We start from the raw sequence: 23637 nt of genomic DNA on the forward strand, positions 1-23637 counted from the left end.
ATGAGAGAGGCAGGAATGGAGAAACTATACCATTTCAAATTTATGACTTTAAGAGGAGTATCTATCTAATGATTGGAACAAGGAGGCAATTTACTTATTTCTAAATATTTTTATAAGCTTCTGTAAGGTTTGAGAATATAACATCTCGGCACTGCAAAGGACAGTTCAAAGATGCTGGGCCTATAGAGTGGGCACAGGAAATACATCATAAGGCAGACCATCTCATGTCAAGGGCTCAAGTATGTCTGAGGCCTACATGTCATTGAGCTTGAGAATGTTCTTAGCCAAATGGCACTGTTTGCTTCCAAAATCCTAGATTCCACCCATGTTCTTCTCATTTGAGGGCAAGTGAGTATCTGGGTAACAATGCCCAAATCAGGCATTTTTATCTTCCTGGTTTGAGGCACTTAACTGATTTGGGGATAAGGAAAGCCAGTAAAGAGACCCTCCACTAGGATTCACAGTTCTTTATCTGTGAAATGAACAGATTGTTTGTCCAAAGGATTATTAGTGAGTTTAGCTATTATGACCATATATTATTAATCTCTTTTCTGAAGAGAAATAACAAAAGCCCCATTCCAAATACACACTATTCAATTTTCTAGTAAGCAGGCAGGAGTATCTCAGACAACTTACATCCTAGTGCTCTCCAAGAAAACAGGAAGGAGTACCCTCCAAGTTTCCCAGAGCACATCTAATAATTTGAGCATGAAGCCTTCTGGCCCTAAGGTCTCCACTAATATACTTGCTCCTTCTGCTTCTGGGGTACTCAAGGTTACCCATTAGTCACATTGGATAAAGAACACCATGTTGTGCTTAAATGTACACAGAAGAAAAGCTGGGGGTGACATTTAGATAAGCAAATTGGTTATTTCCCAGTCTTTGGACAGCTAAGGTAAAAATCATAAGGTGGTCACTTCCAGAGGAATCATTTCTCAATCTTTCAGCCTAATTACTAGTTTGCACAAGGGTGGAATCTGTTAATTTAGATAGAAATAAATTAGAGATTTCTGAAGGCATTCATTCACCTTCAGATGTGTTAAAGATACAAGTTCTAGGATTACAGAATCAAAAATGATGTAGAATTTACATGTTAGCCAAGAGAGGGCACTGTCTGAGAGAACATACTATACTCTTTAGGGAGTACTAGAGAATGTAGAGATGGGATAACACTCATTCCTGTGACTTTTCATTTTAGGCCCAGGAGGTTATACCATCTTTATCATGTTAAGAAACTGGACCTCTGCAACCACCTATTAAAAACTGCTAGACCCAGGAATAAATTCGGTAACTCAGAACTACTCTGTCAAGAGATAGGACAGAAAACATTTTCACATGAACAAAACGGTAAGTTTCCCTACCTCCCTCCTCCTACAAAGCTTTTCAAATGATAAACTGCAGTAAGGCTCTTCATTTGGTTCCTCTGGTTCTCTTGGCAGGTTGCTTAGGGGCTCAGGCTCTGTTCTCTGCAGTGTTGGTTGTCTGGATTTCCTTTTTTTCTGAAAATAAGTCTTTCTTTCCTTGCATTCTAGGTGAATCTGATTATTTTTCAGATGTCCGGTGATCCTGGCCTTAGATGGAGACCAGAATTACAATCCGGAAGGCAGCTAGCAAAACAGAATCTTAATTCAAATATATTTGGGGATTAGTAAATGTCAAACTGGAGAAGAAAAATTGATGGGACACTGAAGTACTCTACCTTTTCTGGATTTCCTGTTTTTCCTCTGGAAGGAACTCATCACCGCAACAAAGAGAGTAAAAAAGGGAGAAAGATGGGGTGGAAGGAAAGGAGAGAAAATATCAAGACAAAGTATCGAGTCTTATGAATTATCTACAATGCTCTGGACAGTAAGGAACCTGGGGAAAGAGTTGTCATTTACGAAAATGCCCCAATCCCTACAGCCTCAGAGGAAGGCAAAGCAAACAAAAGGGTGAAAGTTATCTTTATTAACTTTTATTAACTTGTTATTGGCAGATATTTATTTGGAAAAATAATCCCATTTTGTGATATACTTTGCACCTCAAAAATTTTTACAGTTGCAGAGTCTCTCTAAAGGGTCTGAGCCCTTCAGATTAGATCTTTCAAGTGAAAATTTAAGTATCACAGGTATTTGTTAAAGTATAGTATAGAAATTAATTCATCTGGTTACTCCAACAAAGTCTAGCTATTGAAAGATTACCAATATACTAAAAGATCCAACTTTATTTAGGAACAAAGTAGTATTTAAAAATTTCTAAATTACTCCCAGGATGAGAGTCAGTTGACAATGGTTCTTTTTACTTCAAGAACTATGCAATCCAGACATTGCAGAATGTCTACTTAGAACCCTATGTAATACAGTATTAACAGACTAAATTAACGTAACAGAAAGCATACAGACTCTTGATAAGGCTATCTCCTTGTCAACTCTTTTGGGATCGGGGAGAGGATTAGTTAGGACCAGATTTGGCAATAAGTGAACCTCTAATCTAGCCTGTGTTACACAGCCCTGAGAAAGCCAACAAGTATAATCTAAAAAGCTTTCGAAACCAAATTTTACATAGCCCACACTTAGGTCCTGTCTATAATGGCTCCTCTACTGCAAATAATTCCCTACTAGATAAGTATTATCCATAATTACCATAAAATAATCTTTTACATAACTAAAAATGACAAGAATTCTAAAGAGTTTTACCAAGGTCCTGGATGTTAAAACTACTAAAGAAACTTGCAATGGGATCGACAGAAACATCATCATCAAAAAATTAACTCTTTGCATACATTTTAAAAAGTAATATATCTGTATACAAAATGTAAATTCGGAAAGGGAGTTTTAAGATATGAGACAAGAAATAAAAATGGTTCGCACCTGCAGTGTACAATTCTCTTTTCGTTTGAGGAACTCCACAAACCTGGCCACTACTCCTGGTGTGCTGATGACTTCATCGATGGGAGGATTAGGTTCTGTCTCCCCATAAAATAAAAAGAAGAAAAACAATTCTTTGATTTCAGTGCAAAGACTTTATAGCTCAAAATTACTTCATAATATCCCTCCCTCCATTTTAGCATCTCTTTCATGGAAATCTAAAAACAAACCAAAAAAAAATGTAAAACTGAGTTTGGTCACTTTGAAACTGGGGTAGCTTGAGAGGTTTCACAATAACGTAAGCCTTCACATGGAAATGATCAGCAAAATTCAAAATTAAAATTATCACCTCTACTATTTAGAAAACTTAGAAAGTAGAGGAAAAACCATCTGAAGACAACGACTGTTATTATTTTGGCATACTTCCTTCTAGCCCTTTTGCTTTGTTTGTTTCATTGTTCATCTATTTTAACATGAACTGTCCTAAGAAATTAGGAGATTCTGAGTGTGCTTGCAGGATTTAATTTTGCAGCTGTAGTGTTAAGTAGAAGCCAGCAACAATTGACCAAGGATGACTTGCCAAATTAATCTCATTTTCAACAACAGAGTATCTTAATAGGAAATGTACTAAACAATCAGCATAGTAATTTCACCAAGAGATTTGACAAAATGTGTGATGACATTCATGTAGCAATGTAAGAAAAATGGCAGCTGGATTACAGCACTACTAGGAATTCTTAGTCAAGTCAATGGTCTTACTGAAGGAGGTGCATAATGGTTCAGTGTTAATTTGGAGAGAGCTCAAATGACATGTTCTTTGCCTGGTTCGACACTTTTATCAATCACTCAAAAATAAACAGAATAAATCTGATACTCTCATAAAGCTGTTAATACATTAGATTACAGAAACAACATATAGAAAGAAAAATAAGCCAAAATTGGCAATACAGCAACAGGGGTAAAGCAAAACTCAGCAACTAAATCTTTTAAAAAGCAATTTAAGAGAAAATCCACATAACTTCACAGACAAAACTTAAAAACAGTTCATGAAGAAGAGTGCTAGAGAGTTTAGACTGCTGCAAATACAATGAAAAATTACTAAGCCATGATTATTAAAATTACTGATGCGATCTTAGAATACAATATTGGAATGTAGTCTCAGGCCAGGGAAGGCAATCTCTCATCCCTGAGTAGTAACACATCTGCAATACTGTAATTCTAGTTATCACATTTTTAAGAGGGGTGACTGGCAAACTAGAATACATGCAGGAAATACATGCAGTAGTGGTGAAAGGCCTTAAAAAGCCACATTATGGGAGAAACCCATTAGGCTCAGCATGCTGAAAAGCAACACTTTTAGATGTATGGGGAAGGTGTACATTATAATGGCCTTCAAATATTTAATAAGTTGTCATGTAAAAAACAATTTTTTTTTGTTATGGTGGTAGGTTTTTACTCTAGTTAACCTCGAGGAATATACTAATTTATCACTAATAATTCCAAACAACAGTAACTTACTACTGGGGGGTCAGCTGTTTTGAGTATTTACTATTGACATTTTAACATGGTTCACCAGTTCCAGAGTTCTTTTAACTTGCCAGGATGACAAGAAGTATCATATTCCATTCTACTCTAATTATACAAAAGATAGTTTCCCTGACCACCGATAAATCCATACTTAATTTTAGTGATAAACTACTAACATTAAAATCAACAATCATTGCTCTTTCAAGTGATATTTTTAAACTTTTTCTTAAAAAAGAGTGCAATTCCTCAATATGAATTAACATGAAATATTGATTACTGTTTGTTCACTTTAATGTTTTTTATAAAATAGCTCATAAATGAAAATAATGCTGCTTTCTGGTCCTGGTAAGATCACACAAATCAGTAAGGAAATCCAAAAGTTAGCCATGGCTCATAATTATTCATGTTTATATGTGTCCTTTTATTCTGTTTATAGGCACACTCCAAAGCAAGTTATCTGTGATGTGAAAACAGGTTATGGGAAAGTAGTGTTTTGTAAATAAATGAAAAAGTATACTTAACATATTCAGAACGCACCTTTTGAAAGTAGTTTTCTGAATTTTTGCGTCGCTGAAAGCTGTTGCTCTGGGCTATTGGAGAATATCATTTCAATCATGTCGGAAGTAATAACACCACCCTGGGATCACAAACGAAAAGCAAATATAATGAAATTTTAACTTTAATTCAAAGAAAAACAAAGATGAATTGTGGCCAAGTTATTAAGTTAATCACATTTATCTAGAAGAATTACACAAAGGGAGGATAATCTTTTCATGTAGGAAAACATAAAATTATTAATAATGTGATGAAGCCTTATTCTTCATCATTAAAAAGCTCACAACAGTGAGAAAGTAGTAATCTTAATAAATACTAAGACAAGGTGTTTTATTATTCTTCCTCTCCTTGTTCATTAAAGGGCTAGCTATTCATTGTCATTCAGATTAAATGTTAAATTCTAAAAGGTTTTTCATGACCTCTAAATCTATAGCAGCCACTCCATCTCTATCCTATCACTCTATTTTAATCCTATGTCCAGCCCTTTTCACTATCAGATATATATTTTTCTTGGTTATCTGTTTATTGCCCAGGTCTCTTCCGTATTCTGTAAGCTCCTTAAAAGTCAAAGACCCTATATTACTACTCTACCACTGATAGCTGGCATATAATAGATGCTCAACAAATATTTATTGAATGAGTATAGTCTTGTATAAATCACAGATTCTAGCCACTGCTAAATTCAATAGCTGACTCCTAAATTTATTTAAAATTTCTATTTTTGTTTGATTAAAACTTTTCAGTTTCCTACTATTTTCTTGCTTTAGAACTTTTCTATTTCTCACTACCACCCATCCCCCATATTAGTATTTAACTCTCTTCTCAGGATCATTTGTCAATGGAGTAAAGTTCTTACCATTTCATGAAGGGTTATAGTCAACAAGATAAACTGTGAAGAAAGCTGCACAGAGTTGTAAATGCTAGACAGTAAGCAGTACCTAATACTTAAGAATCCCCATGGGAGAGAATGATGCATTCTGCTATTAAAAGTCAGAAAAGTAACTACTTTGAAACTTACAAGACTGATTCCTGAACAAAGGTACCTATACAATTGTTATATATATATATATATTTGCTTCCTTTTCTTATCCCCTTATAACATATGATGTACTGACTTTACATTCATAGTATTTAAGTGTCATTAACTTTACATTACAGTATTTAAGTTCCAACACCCAAGAACTCTGCATCCTCTCTTGGGGAAAATCTACAAAATACTGTGCATAATATATCATCATGGGGAAAAAATGAAAGGGGAAAAAATTTATTTTCTCAAAAAGAATAAGAATCTAGTAACAGTGGTTGCCACTGGGCAAAGAAAATGGGTGACTGAGGTAAAAAGAGTTTTCTTTTTCTGAAAACTATGTATAAATATATATACACATATATATATGATCTATAAAAACATCAAATTTATTATAAGAAACTGGAAATCTAGACAGGTGTAATCAATATAAAGCACAATTTTTATCTCTATAACCTCAATACAGTTCAAAAATGGGTTATAATAGAAAATTCCAATAGTCGTGATATAGAACCAATTTTGTAAATCATATAAACATGTCCAATTCCGTAACTGAAATGAGAAATGAAATGAGGTTTCCTTTAAAGCATCTGTTAGTCAACTTTTATGGAATAATTTTATTTCATAATTATCTTTGTAAGAGTTAACAGCTGAATTAATCCTCATAATTTAGTTAATCCTGTTTAGTGGTGTTATTTAAAATGTAATAAACATTTAATGAATCCTGAGATTAAGTACACAACTTCTTTTTTAAAATGAAATGCCAAGTACTTTTTTTCTTAGCCTGTAACCTTTTTTAAAAAACACAGAGATCAAAACCTCATGTTTATCAGAAAAACACTAAAAAGAGTTTCTTTCATTATCTTACTGGTGCCATCTCCATGTTATTAATCTGAGCCTCATGGAAGCCTCCATCTGACATAACTTCCTCTTCTGTTTCTTCTTCTGCTGTAGCAACATTCCTTCGCTTGAATAACTGAAAAATAAAAGACTGTTACTAAACCAATTCTAGCACAAGGGAGTTCAACAGCCAAACACTAGTCACCCCATTTAAAAGGCAAGAAGGATGAAAAGTTTTGAAACTCATTTAAAAAATTCTTAAGTTAGTGCTGCTTTCAACATTTCCTGATGAAGAAATGTTGCAGTAGATTATAAGACTTCAGACTTCTCTACAGTCTTATAATCTACTGCAATTAACTATCACTTGATATGGTAAAACTTACTGAGATGTCTGACACTGCATGACATAGAAAAAAGGTTGGAAAAAGGGGCTGGGGCAGGCTTGGCCTCTTTCTTCTATGTAAAGTAGGTGACATAATAGTCACAATACATCAGGAGAAATTAGTATAAAAGTGATGTCAGGATGACTTAATACTTTCCTCCTAGCCCTCAAAGATAGTGGACTGAGGCTTCCTGGCCTTCCCAATCTGTCTAGACAACAAATGACTACTACGTGAACAATTACTTCAAAGCATCCATTAATTTGTATAGGCAAAGGAGAATAGTTCTCTCCAAAGGCAGCCCACTAAGGTGGTTTCCATCACATCCTAACAATCCTAAGCAGTACATTTATTCACCAAGCCATGAGAGTAAAAATAATTTATCCTCTGATCCTACATGACTTTAAAAAAGCAGACAAAAATCCATAAAATAATGTTTCGGCCACTGGACAATGGATAGCACAGGCAATAATCCTTCAGAAAAGAAAGAAACAACATTAGTCCTATGATTGCCTCAGTTTATTGCCTGGAGAGTTTCCAGGTTGCAGCACAGGGAGGGTGACCCCAAACAGGACCTGGAGGCTCCCTCAGTTGAGGAGACAGAGTTGAGAACCAAGAAGGCCGAGATCTAGAATCCACAATGCAGAGTACTGAAAAAGAGAGATCAACACAGAGAGAACTCCAAAAATCTGTAAAAGGTTATTCTTCAGTCTTTAGTTTATGCAAGTATGTAAGGAAAAGATCTAAAGCTGGAAAAGGAACATGCAGAACATTTTCAGAGGTCACACAGGTCAAGGAATAGTTTGTTTTGACTGGATGCTATAAAAAAAACCTTCTAATATATGGGGCATTGAGTAGACTACTCAGAAGGGTATTGACTCAGTAGTGATGCTCAATTAGCCCTAGTTAAAGGCTATTCTGGTCCAGCCCACGTAAAAGCAAACTGGTTCCAAGTAACTTAACTACATCCAATGACAATGTCTGAATTACACATATTAAAAGAATACAAAATTATACTTAAATATATATATTAAAAACTCCAACACAAAACAATGTCAAATTCACAATGCTTGACATTCAATCAATAACTACCAAACATGGAAAAGACAACCTACGAGGAAGAGAAAAATTAACACCTAGAAATGACAAAAGTGGAAAACTGGACAAGGATATTAAACAGTTGTTATAAATATAGCCACATATTCGAAAAGGAGAAGTATAATCATAAGGAGTGATAGGAAAACATGGGGGGGGGAAGCAAATCAAAACACCTAAGGATGAAAAATACAATTTTTCAGATGAAAAGTAATGCTGGGTGGAATTCACAGATTAGATATGAGAGGAAAAAACATTAGTGGATTTAAAGACATTGCAATAGAAATACTCTGAATTATAAAAGAGAAAAGGGCTGAGAAAATATGTACAAAACATAAATCAGCTCTGGAACAAGGAATATATTTAAACAGATTTCATTAAAAGCAGGTATACAGATGGCATATAAGCATGTGAAAAGATACACTTAACTTTAGCCATTAGAAAAATGCAAATTAAAATAATAAAGCATACTATTATGCACACTTTAGAATAGGTTAAATGAAAATGACTGACCATATCAAATGTTGACAAGGATGTGGAGGAACAGAAACTCCATATATTGCTGATGGGATGGTAAGTAGTACACCCCTTTTTGGCAAATAGTTGACACTACAGGGGTGTACCAGGCAAGTTTTGGGAGAGATAAATATGTTCACTATCTTACAGTGATAGTTTCACAGACTATAAATATGTCAAAATATTGAATTGTACATTTTGTAGTAGGTCAACTATACAGCCAAAAAGTTTTTTTAAAAAAGACAAAAGAAAGTAACAGCTGCAGTTTATTTTAAGTTCTTAATAATATTAAAACACTCACACTCTACTGGGTCCCACTGGAAGATGCTAAGGAACCAACTATTTTGAAAACAAAGGGAGAGAACCAAATATTTCTCTTTCTTATTTGATTAATAATTCAGGAAAACCAAAAACTTGAGGAAAAGTTTTTCTTTAGGATGACCTACCAGCTAGGTAGTAAAAGCAGAATGAATGATGGAATGATCACTGTAACTCTTAGTAATGGATCTAGGCAATGACCATTGAAGATTGCTAAAGGCTGGGGTTAAAAACTGGTGGGTATTGATTAGATACCTGATATTAAGGAACTGTTAACTTTTTTTACACTTTTTATTTATTAGGTTCAAGTATACAGTACATTGGTTAGACATTAAATAGTTTATACAATGATCCCAATTGTTCCCTCCCCTCTGGCTCTCCACCTAGCCATTACATTAATGCTAAATGCATTCCCTATGCCATGCTCCCCATCTCCGTGACTATCTATCAACTACTCATTTGTATTTCTTTAACCCTTCACCCCATCCTCCCAGTCCTCCAACCCCCCTTCCCTGCCCATCATCAGATTGTCCTCTATATTTGTGAATCTGTTTTTGATTAGTTTGTTCTTTTTGTTCCTTAGATTCTGTATATAAATGAAATCATATGATATTTACCTTTCTCTGACTTATTTCGCTCAGCATAATAACTTCCAGGTCCAACCATGTCATTGCATATGGTAGGATTTCATTTTTTTAAAAGCTGAGTAATATTCCATTGTGTATATGAACTATAACTTCTTTATACAATCGTCTGTTGATGGATATTTAGGCTGCTTCTATATCTTGGCTATTGTAAACTGTGCTGCAATGAACACAGGGGTGTATAGATTTTTACAAATTATTGTTTTGGTTTTCTCTGGATAAATATCCAGAAATGCAATTGCTGGGTCAAAAGGTAGATCCATTTTTAATTGTTTGATAAACCTCTAGACTGTTTTCCATAGCGGCTGTACCAATTTGCAATTCCATCAACAGTAAATGAGGGTTCACTTTTCTCCATATCCTCACCAACCCTTGTTCTTTGACTTACTGATGAAAGCCATTCTGACACGTATGAGGTGCTATCTCATTGTGGTTTTAATTTGCATTTCTCTGACGATTAGTGGCCTTGAGCATCTTTTCATATGTATTGGCCATCTGTATTTCCTCTGGAGAAATCTGTTCAGGTCTTCTGCTCATTTTTTAACTGGACTGTTTTTGTTGTTGAGTTGTATGAGTTTTTAAAGTACATAACTCTACTCTGGTTTAAGTTTAAAAGTATTTTTTTGAGATATTTAGTGAAGTATTTATAAATGAAATAGCTGATGTCTGGGATTTGCTTCAAAGTAATCCAGTACATTATTTTACTTCCATCTAAAGGATACCCTTTAACAATGCTTGAAGTTCAGGTCTGATGGTAATGAATTCTTTCAGTTTTTGTACATCTGAACACATCTTTATTTTACCACTGCTTATGAAAATATTTTTGCCAGGTATAGAATTCAAAGTTAACTGTTTCTTTCCTTGAGATTTTCCAATGTCTTCTGGCTTGTATGTTGCCAATGAGAAATTTAATGTCACCTTTACCTTTGTTCCTCTGGATATAACATGTTTTCTCTGGGTGTTTCTAAGACCTTTTTCTTTATGACTGGTTTTGAGTAGTTTGGTTATAATGTACCACGGTGTAGTTTTCTTCATGTTTTTGTGACTAGGATTCACTTAGTTTCCTGGATCAGTGGTTTGGTTTTCAACAATAATGAAAAATTTTAGCCATTATTTTTTTCAATATTTTTTTCTCTTCTACCCTCTCCCCTCTCCTTGAGGGACTCCAGTTGTCCACATATTAGGTTCCTTATAAAGTAGTTCTATAGCTCACTGATGTCTTCTCTTCCATGAGTGTACATGCATGTATGTGTATTCTTTCACCTCTCATTTCATTTTGGATAGTTTCTATTTCTATCCCTTGAAGTTCACTAATATTTTCTTCTGCAATTTCTAATTTGACATTGATCCTATGTGTGTATTCTTCTCAGACATTAGAGTTTTTATCTCTAGAAGTTCAATTTGAGTCTCTTGTATATCTCCCATGTCTCTACTTAACTTTTGAATATATGGAATACAGTTACAATAATGCTTTAATGTCATTTTCTGCTAATTCTAACATCTGTGTCAGTTCTGGGTCAGTTTCAATTGATTTTTGTCCTCATTAATGGTCGTGTTCTCCTGCTCTTTGTACACCTGGTAATCTTCGTATGCCAAAGTCAATTTGACTTTGTTGAATACGGGATATTTTTGTATACCTATAAATCTTCTTGGCCGTTATTCTGGTATGCAGCTAAGTTATAATAGAAACAGTCTGATCCGCCTAGATCTTGCTTTTATGATGTGTTAGGTAGGTTTGGAGCAGAATGAAGTCTATGGCAAATTAATCTCCACTACTGAGGCAAGACTCTCCTCAATACCCTACAAAAAACCCCATGAATTCTGAGTTTTTCTAGTCTGGCTAGGAGAACAGGCACTATTCTTAGCCCTGTGTAAGTGCCAGACACTATTTCCTCTAATCATTTGGATATTTTCTATAGCCTTGGAGTTTCCCCAAACACATGTACTGACAGGAATTCTGCTGAATATTCCAGAAAACTCTCTGAAGAGCTCCAGGCTTCTCTCTCTATATATAGGTCCCACCTTTTTGGTATTCCATCCTATGAACTCTATTTACCTTGGTCTCCCTGGATTCTCTCAAGCTCTGTCTTCTCAACACAGGGAGGCTACGGGCTCTATCTTATATCCTGGGTCCCTCTCCCTGAGTTGCAACCTGAAAACTCTCAGAGGCAGTGAAGTGAGGCAATCACAGGGCTCACTTCATTTGCTTCCATCTCTAGAGATCACTGTCATTCATTGTTTGATGTCTGGTGTCTTGAACTCTTGTTTAAGGTATTTTTATCTACTTATTCTTGGTTGTTTAAGGTAGGAAGGAAGATAAATCTGGGCCTTGATACTGCGCTTCATCTAGAAACAGAAGTCCTCAAAATACCCTTTCTGATACTCAAAATATCCACTTTTAGCTAATGGGAGCCTGTTCAAGCCACCTCCTGAGTCTTTTCAACACAATTTCAGTGATATTAAATTACTTCTTTGCTTTACGTTATGAAAAAATACTACATACAGATTCATCTTGAACATTCCCTTTCTTTAATCAAGAATCAACTATTTTTCCAAGTAGCCTTGTTCCTGTGAGAGAAAAATTTAAATGACCACAATCTCAGCCTGCTAAGTATGCTCACTGCTACAAGAAAATTCACTATTTCTAGGCCTTTTCAGGACAGAACTGAATGTGTATATGTGTGTGTTGTGTGTATGTGTTTTAAAAAGAAAATACATCATGAATCCCTACTGAAAGTACCAAGTCAAAGTTATATAACTTCTTTGATTTTATATTTCTATACTTTCTTAATTTAAAAACTCCAGGTTCCTAAATTAACATAAATACTTATTTGCTGTATCCATATACAAATAGTTTCAGAATAACTATCAATCCTACGATTACTAAATACAGTTGAAGATTTGTTTATACTTCTTTCTGACCTTAAGATATATGCCAGGAGAGAGAATTAATCATATTGCCATATTTTAAATGCATTAAAATAATTCCTCTCTCTGGTTTAGCCACAAGCATGACACACAGGGCCATTTAATTCCTTTTTAAAAAAATTTTTTTACTTTTAAGGATTTCTTCCCTCATTTTGATTTAATTTTGTTTTACAATTACTTAAAACATTTACATGACTCCCAAATCAAACCTAATCACATCTACTGGTACTGCAAAATTTATATCCACAGGCAGCATCTTTAATATGGCATGACAAGATGCTGTTAGTGATCTTTAATTACTATAGGCCATGAGCCATACAACTGCTGATAACAAGTGGAATTTGAAATTAAAAACACAATACCATTTATCACATGTATCAAGACAAGAAGAGATGAAAAATTCCCAGCGAAGGGAAGTCCTAAGATTACAGCTATACAGCAAACCCACAGGAGAAACAAAACTGACTGGAGCAAAAGGACAGAAAATGTATAGTGGTGGTCTCCAGAGGAAAAATATTAGAACTGATAAATTATCTGAAAATTTTAACCAAGTAGGAAATCATATGAAAATGATTTAAAAGAGCTGCAGGAGAAAATGAGATGGCAGCCAGGAAGTCAAAGAAAGCCAAGCAGGTAAAAAAATTAGACAATTAACTCTAGGAAAAGTATAAGAAAGGAAATGTCACAATATACTGTTCAGCTCAGCAACAAATAATACTTAGATATTATAATACAACTATACTAGGAAGAAGGATGTTAAGGGGAAGAGTGGTGTCAGAGCTTAAATCTTCACCTCTCACAATATCTGAATAATATTTTAACTCGGTGAAGTTATATAGTAACATACACATATTACTTAGAAATTTAGTAATATAAACCAGACTGAACAGTTAAGAGAGTCGAAAGTGGTTTACTTGAGATTGAGACTACTGCTGGTTTGGTTCCAAATATTTCACACTATTTAACTTTTTCAACTATGTACATGTATTACGCAGAGAAAAATAGGTTTTTAAAAAGAAAAACACTGCCAAAACAATTATGATTTGTATACTTTATTTATAGACTACATGTTGCCTGAACTTGGCAACCAATTTAACCAATGGGAAAAGTTGGCTGTCTGTAAGTCTGTCAACTTGCTCACTTAACAAGACATTTTTTGTAACTGAAAACATTGAGCAAGCCTCCATCCATCATTATGGTTTTTACAACTTTTCAGCAGCACTGTTACCTACTCAGATTGAGTTAGCAAGGGTCTGTTAAAGTCAAAGTATTTTAACAGTAAATGTAAAGTGTTCATCTTTTGTACATGAAAAATTACAAATACTGGCTCAATCAGAGTAATATCAACTAGTAAATTTTTTTTTGCCAAAAATATAAGTATTAGTTTGGTCTGTCAGTGCCAAATAGAGGTCATTTATACAGTGATCCCTACATAACAGGTATTAAGCACTTGTCTGCTAAAAGGATAGCCCTAAAACATAGTTATCTTTTATATACTCGGCAGCATCAACTCCTATACTACCCTCAAATTTAGCTGTTCTACTGGCCTCAACCTGTGACTTTTCTTGATAGATGACAAAGCAACTGTGGAAAGATAAACAGTACCTAAATAAATCTGTATTTTATCGATGTTTACTACTTTACAAATTAGGCATGAAACAAGTACTGTGGAGATATTAAACCTGATTAGTTTTACCAGTTCTCCCTACATAAGATGGCGTATATAAAATAACAAAACTAAGATTCTGAATAGAGCAATATTCCAGAAACTTATCTCAGAAATTTTTATTAAAGCCTGAGCACAATTTCAGATCTCATACAATGAAGACAACAAAATCTCAATTATAAATGTTTTCAGTCAGACATGTGGGGACATACTTCAGGCAGGTAAATGAGTATGAAATATTTTAAATGAACACTATTAATGGTAGAGTGCCATTACTACAGCTCCAGATGTCTTTATGCCAAATAGGATGCATAGGCTGTGGTTATAGACAGACCTATACTTGTGCTCATGTGCATACATGTATTCACATTTACATTTGTGAATATAAATATGGCAATGCTGTTGTGATTTCTGAAATTTATCCGAAATATAAAAGCTAATATAAAGCTAATCCAAAGAAAAGGTTCCACTTCAAATAAGACACAGAGATAGAGGCAATGAGAAATCAAGAAAAACTCATTCTTTCACAAATAAGTGGTTACTTTCAAAAATGATAAAGCAGAATGTCAAAAACTAATAACTTAATTTGTTACAGTTAATATAAACTCTATTATAATATTACAAACTCTCCCTGCCCCTCAAACATTAACAGTGATAATTAACAACAATGATAAAGTGTCTGAGTCAAACATCTACAGTCTTAATAAAACACTGAGGTTGTAATGTACTCTTAGACTTCAACTAACTGGATTATCTAGTGAAGTGTTAGTCCAAAGCACAGTTTATGTTGAGACCAGCTCACTATAACTGCAAAATCTTTATAACAGATCACTTTATTTCTCAAGTATGAAGAGTTCTAACTCATTCATTTGCCTTTTATGGAACTTTTGTAGTGTGAGAGTCAAAATGGTCCTTCCAAGTTCAAAAATCTCTCTTTAGCAAAAAAAAAAAGTCACCTAAGGGTTATATCTTTAAATTACTTCGCCAAAACTGATGGACCATTTGTCCTAAGCATTTTTAGAGGAAGGTAAAGTAAGGGTGAGTACCAGGTTCTCCTGTAGATGTTTTCAAGTTAAAATGAATTTAAAAAAAAAAAAAAAAAAAGGTCCTAAATGTCCTCTGAATAATAATCAATTTAGGAGTGAAAAGACATTTTTTTTTTATTATGTAGTGTTTTAAAGCAAAATCTCAAAGATGTTTTCAAATTAAAATTTATAATGGAAAGTCTGAGAATTCATTAACATGCACATAAAATCTTAAGGAAGTTGCAACTTCAGAAAAATAAAATACACCAGAAACGAAGAGGCCAAAGTACGAAACAGTGGTTATATTGGAAACATAGGAAGCTAAGAGATTCTTCATCCTTACTTTTCATTACCTCCTCTCCTCCACTCCCAAAACATGTTGATTTTATATAGTAAACATCGTTAAAATTAAAATTAAGAAAGGTAGTTTCAGGCTTAAAATGGAATATTAAGTTCTTTAAAAGGACTTAATAAGGGCAAAGGACTTACCTGCTCTTCTCTTTTCTGCTTGCGTAACTGCAATCCTTCTTCCTCCCTTCTCCTGCGCATCTCATCTGGATTCAGGGACTTATTTTTGTAACTTTTCAGGCGAAAGTTCTCTTTTCCTGGGGTGGTCATGATTTCTACCAAAATATGAGAGGAAGGGAACAAATGAGCTTAGTTTACCGTAAAGAGCTCTGCTATTCTAACAGCTCAGCCTTTTACAGGTATAAATGCCCATGCCCATAACAGAGACACCAGAAATGGTAACTTTTTAAAACAGCTTTATTAAAGTGTATGATTCAATGGTTTTTAGTATATTCAGAGCTATGCGCAACCATCACTACAGTCAATTTTAAAATATATTTGCATCACCTCAAAAAAAAAAAACAAAAACAAAAAAACTGTACCATTTAGCCATCACTCCTATTCTGGACAATTTATATGAATAAAATGTGTGATCTTTTGTGCCTGGCTTTTTTCACTTAGCATAATATTTTCAAAGTTCATCCATGTTGCAGCATATATCAGTACTTTATTCCTTTTTATAGCTAAATAATATCCTACTGTACGGACATACCCCAATATATTTATCTGGTCATCAGCTGATGGACATTTGGGTTCTTTCTACTTTTTGACTAGTATGAGTAATACTTCTATAATTATTTATAAATAAGTTTTGCATAGACACATGTTTTCATTTCTCTTAGGTATATACCTAGGAATAGAACTGCTAGATCATACAGTAACTCTGATTAATCGTTTGAGGAACTGCCAAAATATTTTTCCAAAGTGGCTGCACTATTTTACAGTCCCACCAGCAGTACAGAAGTGTTGCCAATTTCTCCACAGCCTTGCAAACATTTGCTTTCATGACTTTTTGATTCTAGCCATCCTAGTGGACTAGATGTGTTTTCACATATTTATTTCCCAACTGTATATCATCCATAAAAAGTCTACTCAAATTCTTTGCCCATTTTCAAATTCGAGTTGTAAGCGTTCTTTACATATTTTAGATAGAAGACATTTATCGGATATATTTTTTAAATGTTTTCTTCCATTCTATAGGTTGTCTTTTCACTTCTTTAATGGTGTCCTTTGAAGTAGAAGAGTTTTTAATTTTGATGGTCTAAATTCATCTATTTTTTCTTTTGTTGCTCATGCTTTTAGTGTTATACTCAGGGATTATTACCCCTAAGTTCCCAAGAGCTTTAAAGTTTTAGCTCTTATATTTAGGTCTGTCATCCACTTTGAGTTAATTTTTGCACATAGTATGAGGTTAAGGACCCAACTTCATTCTTTTGCATAAGGCTACCCAGTTGTTCTAGCATCATTTGTTGAAGACTATTCTTTCTCCATTGAATGGTCTTGATACCTCTGTTGAAAATCAGCTGACCATAGATATATGGTTTTATGTCTCAATTCTCAATTCTATTCCATTGATCTGCATATGTATCCTTGTGCCAATTTCACACAATCATGATTACTACCTTTGTAATAAGTTCTGAAATCAAGATGTGTGATTCCTATTTTATTCTTTTCAACACTGTGTTGGCTCTTCTGAATACCCTGCAATTCCATATGAATTTTAGAATCAGTATGTCAGTTTCTACAAAGAAGTTTGCTGAGATTCTGACATTAACTGTATTAAATCTGTAGGTCAATTTGCAGAGTCTTATCACCTTAACAATGTTAAGTCTACCGATTCTCAAAGATGGGATGTTTTCTATTAACGAAGATCTTCTTTCAATTAACATTTCATAGTTTTCAGAGTGTTTCACACTTTTGTTAAATTTATACATAGATACTTTAATCTTTTTGATGCTACTGGGAATAAAACTGTTTTCATAATTTCACTTTCAAATTGTTGATAACAAGTCTATAGAAATACGATTGACTTCTGTATATGCAAACTTGCTCAACTTGCTTTTTAGTTAATATTTTTTTTAGTGGACTCCTTAGGCTTTCCCACATACAAGCTCATGTCACCTGCCAGAAAAAGTTTTGCTTCTTTCTTTCCAATCTTGCTGTCTTTTACTTCCTTTTCTTGCATAATTACTATGGCTTGAACCTCCAATACAATGTCAAAGAGAAGTGGAAAAAGCAGATAATCTTGTCTTAATCCTTACCTTTGGGGAAAGATGTTACTTTTAGATTTTTCATAGATATCCTTTTTATATTGAGAAAGTTCCCTTCTATTCCTAGTTTTTTGTGTTTCTGTCATTAAATGCTTTTGTTTTGTCATGTTTTCTCTGTATCTATTGCAATGACAATGTGACTTGTTTTATTTTACTGACATATTACATTTATTGTCTTTATGATCTTATGAAACCCAGAAGTCTACAACTACAGCATGATCTGTCCTTCAGAAAGGTGTGAACCTAGCTATTAAACCCATTACAGCTCTTGGAATCCCTGAAAGAACTCTTGTATTCTTTTAATAAATTTCCACTTTAAACTAAAAAAAATTTTTTTGCTGTAAAATAGTATCCATGTTTACACCAGCAGCATTTCATATATCTCGTGTTTACCACATCTCTTGACTGCATCATTTTGTCTTGTGATTTAATCTTATGTTTGTACAGTAGTAACATGCTGTACAGGCTTGCAGCCTAAGAGCAACAGGCTATAACGTATAGCAAGTATATCGTAGGCTATATCCTCTAGGTTTGTGTAAGTACTCTGTGATGCTAGCACAACATAATCACCTAATGACTCATTTCTCAGAACTTATCCCTATCGTTAAGTGGCACATGTCTATGTATTATTCCACCACCTTCTGGCCTCTATCATTTCTCCTGAGGAGTCTACTGTTATTCTTATCAGGGTTCCCTTGTTAAGTAACTGTTGTTTTTCTATTGCTATTCTGAAAATTTTCCCATTGTCTTTGATTTTCAACATTTTTAAACTGATGTGTCCATTCATGGATTTTCTTGCATTAATCCTACTTGAAGTTAGTTGGACTCCTTGGATATACAGGTCATGCTTATCAATAAATTTGAGAAATTTTCAGCCATTATGTCCTTGTATACTTTATCTGCTTTCTCTCTCCTCTCTTCTTCTGATACTGTCATTATGTGTATAGTGGTACACTTAATGGTGCCCCACATCTCTCTGATGCTGTTTTCGATTTTCTTTTTCTCCCTTCCCTGAATTTCTATCAATACACTGGCAAGTTTGCTAATTCTTTCTTCTACCAATTCAAATCTACCACTCAGTCCCTCTAGTCATGTTAAGTTTCTCTTCAACTGCAGAAATTTCCATATGGTTCCTTTTTGGGATTTTTTTATTGACAGGCTGCATTTGATTTGAGTTGTCATCATATCTTCCTTCACTTAAGGTTTGCTATGATTCTTTGAATATTTATAGTAGATACTTCAAAAGTCTATTTCAGTTAAATCGAACATCTGGTCGCTTTCACAGTGTTTTTTCTAGTATTATCAGCCATACTTTCGTGAGGTTCTTCTGTTTGTTTGCTTGTTTGTTTTACATGTCTTGTAACTTTTTATTAGAAACTCAGTATTTTATACAATGCTTTGTGGCAACTCTGGGCAACTTTGAGGTTTCCTCCCCCCTCTCCCCCCGGCCCCTCATTATTTGTTTAGTAATTTGCAGGATTATTTTTAAAAAGTCAATTTTCCCACCCCCATTCCTGTAGTGTTAAGCCTCTCTGAAGTTGATCCTTAGGGAGACATAGTCTGAATATGCCCCCAGTCACCTTGCTAGTATGGCAGGGCTCTGTCTCTTTCCCTGACCACTCCCTGCTGTTAACCTGCAATAATCATGGCCAGCTGATTGTTCTACTGTTTTCGACAATGGCTTCCAGCATAAATTGCTCCACAGAAGGAATCAATCAAATTCATGTTCCTCTGAAGGAGCAGTTTCAGAGGTCAGTGTCTGACATACACTCTGATCCCAGGAAGGCTTGCTCTAGCTATCTCTTATCCCAGTTCTCTCCAGCAAGCCGGCTGGCTTGTGGTTTAGCCTCTATCTTCTTGAATCTACAAATCTCCTCCTAAATGCTTTTCACCACAACCTCCATGGTTTTTGAGAGAACCCTTAGGTTTGAACTTTTCCAGGTCTATCGCAAACTCAGTTCCTTAAGGAAGACATAAGAAGCTATGTAATTTATGACATGCTTCTTCCCCCATTTAGACTTTATAATAGACTGAAAAGGTGGGTGCAATGCAGTGAAAATTTACAAATAATTCTGAAGGAATCATATTTAACAGTGTTACGAAATGATAGAGAAAGCTAGGTTCCTGAAGCAGGCTGTATTTTGGTTCTGAAATATCACAAAACAGAATAATAGCAGTGTTGCAATGATGATTCAGGTCAAGAATCAAAAGTTTTAGGTCAAAGGAAGGAGAAAGCTTACAGTAACAGAGCAAGATTTAAAATTTAACAAGACCAAAAGCCAATAAGACAACTGGAATCCTGTATTCAATATGGAACTGGAAGGGCAAGCAATTATGAAAAGGCAATGTTGGGAACACAGTACACATGTACAAAAAGAGAATAAATGATAAAGCAAATGGAATAAAAGGTAAGAAGAACAATTGGGGAATGTAAATTAAGGGTAAATAGGAGGTTTTATACATTTCTTAAAACTTCTGTAAGCCTGAAATTATTTCAAATAAAAATGTATTTAAATACCAAAAAATCTACAAGAAATATTCAAACAAAAATGAACTATTCACTTGTTTCTTTTTATTAAAGTGACGTAAGAAGCAAGTCCAGAGAAGCAGTGTGGCCTTAAAGTCCTGTTTTCAAATTTACTTCTTGGCACAATGATGAAGGGAAAACACTCAGCTTTTGTGAGTTTTGGTTTCCTCATATTTGCAGTGGAGATAATACCTTATGAGGTGAAAAGAAGTAACATATGAAATACGTCCATTGTCTGGCCCATATATAGCTCAAACCTGACGTTTGTGTAATGAAGAAATGGCTATAAATAGCTCCAAAGGTTCAAAAAAAAGATCTTTGACTAAAGTGATCAAGGATGGCTTCGCAGAGATGGTGTTCCAAACAGGTTTGTTAAATTGTGGTATCAAAAAATTCACAAATAGCTCTAACATTTAACAATGTCGACCATCCATACAGTGCACTTGTGCCTTTGAAATAGTCTTCCTTTTTAAATTATAAAAAGGCTCAGTTTCCAAAAAAAAAAAAAAAAATCCAAATATGGAAGGGTATGAAGAAAAAAATTAAAATGTACCTTCCCTGGTTTATAAAGGAAGCCGCCATCGAGTTCTCAGTATAGTCTTTCAAAAATTGGTCATACAAATATACACATATCCCTTTGGTTTTTATTGTACACTGATGGGATAAACACACACAGTTCTAGACTTTGTGTCAATTTTGGACAACTTTCCTTACCAATGCCTATAAAGCTAATATTTTTTAACTAATATAATAGTTAATTTTTATACCATAATTACCAGTCCCTAGACATCAGACAATTAAGCTTGTCTCCAATTTTCTATCGCAAACAATGCTGTAACCAGTAATCTTTCATGTATTTGCACACATTTTGCAATTATATCTATAAATGAATTCTAAACAATGGAACCTCAAGGTCAAAAATATGTACATTTAAAATTTCATACTGTCAAAGTACCCACAAAATATTGCACCAATTTACCAGTGAATATGAGTATCCCAGTTCCCCATAACCACCAGGACTGATTCAAACTTTTCTATATTTGACAATATATGTGGGAAAAAAAATGTATCTCATAAAAACTATTTTCATACTACTACTAAGATGTTACATGCTTTTTTCACTTTCAGTCATAAGTTTTTCAGAGCCTTCATGATGTGATGGCATCAGTACTCTGATGCCTAATGGAATGTGTTCTAAAATTTTGTTTTAATTTCGAATACAGTAAATGTTAACAAGTACAAAACAATAACAAACAAAAGTTCTTTGGGGTCCTAAATAAGTTAAAAGGATAAAGAAATTCTGAGACCAAAAAATTTGAGAACCCTTGGTCCAGATAATCTTTTCTATCTTGTTAAGAAAAAAAAATAGTCCTTTAATATTCAGATAGCATTCAAAAGGAAATGCAACATCTTTACAACATGTAATTCAAGAACTAAATGTATTTCTATTTAACTTTTTTGTTACAATGATAAATGTGAAGTTTCCTTCAATTACATTCCAACTGCTACTGTCTATATATAGGAAAATTACTCATTACTATATATTAATTTTCTTAAGGCAGTCAATGAATTAAATCAGCTACTGAATTCTGTTTCTAATACTTTCAGCTGTTACTTAATATTTAATATCTGTAAAAAATTATAATTTTTGCCTGCGCCGTTTTAATGTTTGTATCCCATTTCACTTATCTTCTTAAAATATTAACTAGTATTTCTGGGACAACGTTAAGAAACAAAGGTTAGAGTTGGCATTTTTATCACTTTTCTAATTTTGACCTATGTCTAGTGTTTTGCCACTAAACATAACACTGGGGTTTTTTTTTAAAGGTCAGGTTTATCGAGGTATAATTTACATACAGTGAAATTTACCATTTAAGTAAATACCACCACAATTAAGGTAAAGAACATCTCCACTACAAAAAGTTCTGCCAGGTCTCTTGCTAGTAAAACTACTCTCCTCAATATCAGGCAATCACTGATTTCTTTTGACCCTACAGTTTTGCATTTCCCACAATGTCACAAAAATGGAATTGTACAGTATGCAGCCTTTTGAGTGTGGCTTCTTACACTCAGTATTAACTAATTTAAGATTCATCCATGTTGTCTGTATCTATCAGTAATTCATTTATTTTATTGTGGAATTGTATTCTACTGTATTCCACAATCTGTTTATTCATCAGTTGCCAGACATTTGGGCTGTTTGCAGTTTTTGGTGATTATGAATAAGCCACTATAAACATTCACATATAGTTTTTGTGTGAACAAACATTTTTATTTTTCTGGGTAAAAATCTCAGAGTGAGATTGCTCGGGCATATGGTTAAATTTATGTTTAACTGTGTAAGAAATTGTCGAACTTTTTTCCAAAGTGGCTGTACCATCATGCATTTTAACCAGCAATGCATGAGAGCTCCAGTTGTGTCACAGTATTGTTTTGGGATGGCTTTTTAAAAAGATCACACCTATCCATACCAACTTTACTATAAAGTTTTTAAAACCTGAAATGTGCTTTGAATTATATCAAATGCCTTTTGTTAGTTATTAAAATGGTCACTGTTAATCTCCTTTGACCTATTGAATATAGTAAGATATTAACAGATTTCTTAATATTGAATGATTCTTCATTCTTAGAATAAACGTACCTAGTCACAGTGTCTGCTTTTTAATTCTGTTAATGTTTTCTTAAAATTTTCTATACCAGTATCCATAAACGAGATTATTTATATAATACCCTGCCCCCTCCTCTTTTGAGGGGGAGGACAGGGGTATTATAGTCATATTGAGAGCTTTTTGAAAAACAAAAAAAACAAAAAAAACATGGGTTTGATTCCAATTATGTAAAATTCTGGAAGAGGCAAAATTTTGAAGGCAGTTAAAAGATCAGTGCTTCACCAGAGGTTTGAGGGGAGGGAGGGAGAAATAGCAGAGCACAGAGGATTTTTATGGCAATGAAACTAATCTGATACATATCATTATACATTTGTCAAAACCCATAGAATGTGCAACACCAAGAATAAACCCTAATGTAAATTATGTACTCTGTGTGATAATGATGTATAAGTGTTGATTTAAATATAACAAACATATCACTCTGATACAAATGTTGATGATGGTGGGGGAAACTGTGCG

General features: G+C 34.1%; 1 protein-coding gene and 1 long non-coding RNA gene across 3 annotated transcripts in view; one reads left to right on the forward strand and one right to left on the reverse strand.

Annotated features, from left to right (window-relative positions):
* Nucleotides 1-4898, forward strand: part of LOC120586703 (uncharacterized) — a 30625-nt gene extending 25727 nt beyond the window's left edge. For both annotated transcript variants that reach the window (XR_005648781.1, XR_005648782.1), the window contains exons 4-5: nucleotides 1199-1347; nucleotides 1533-4898. This is a non-coding gene — a long non-coding RNA (uncharacterized LOC120586703). The remainder of the gene's footprint in view (nucleotides 1-1198; nucleotides 1348-1532) is intronic.
* The window catches only part of KPNA1 (karyopherin subunit alpha 1), a 49953-nt gene that overhangs the window by 20644 nt on the left and 5672 nt on the right, over nucleotides 1-23637 (reverse strand). The window contains exons 2-5 of the mRNA XM_039843182.1: nucleotides 15854-15987; nucleotides 6821-6928; nucleotides 4911-5010; nucleotides 2850-2944 (exon numbers count right to left, since the gene is read on the reverse strand). Of these exons, the coding sequence (XP_039699116.1) occupies nucleotides 2850-2944; nucleotides 4911-5010; nucleotides 6821-6928; nucleotides 15854-15982 (432 nt within the window). The 5' untranslated portion in view covers nucleotides 15983-15987. The remainder of the gene's footprint in view (nucleotides 1-2849; nucleotides 2945-4910; nucleotides 5011-6820; nucleotides 6929-15853; nucleotides 15988-23637) is intronic.

This window comes from Pteropus medius, unplaced genomic scaffold (assembly GCF_902729225.1).
Source record: "Pteropus medius unplaced genomic scaffold, Ma_sr-lr_union100, whole genome shotgun sequence".
NCBI lineage: Eukaryota > Metazoa > Chordata > Mammalia > Chiroptera > Pteropodidae > Pteropus > Pteropus medius.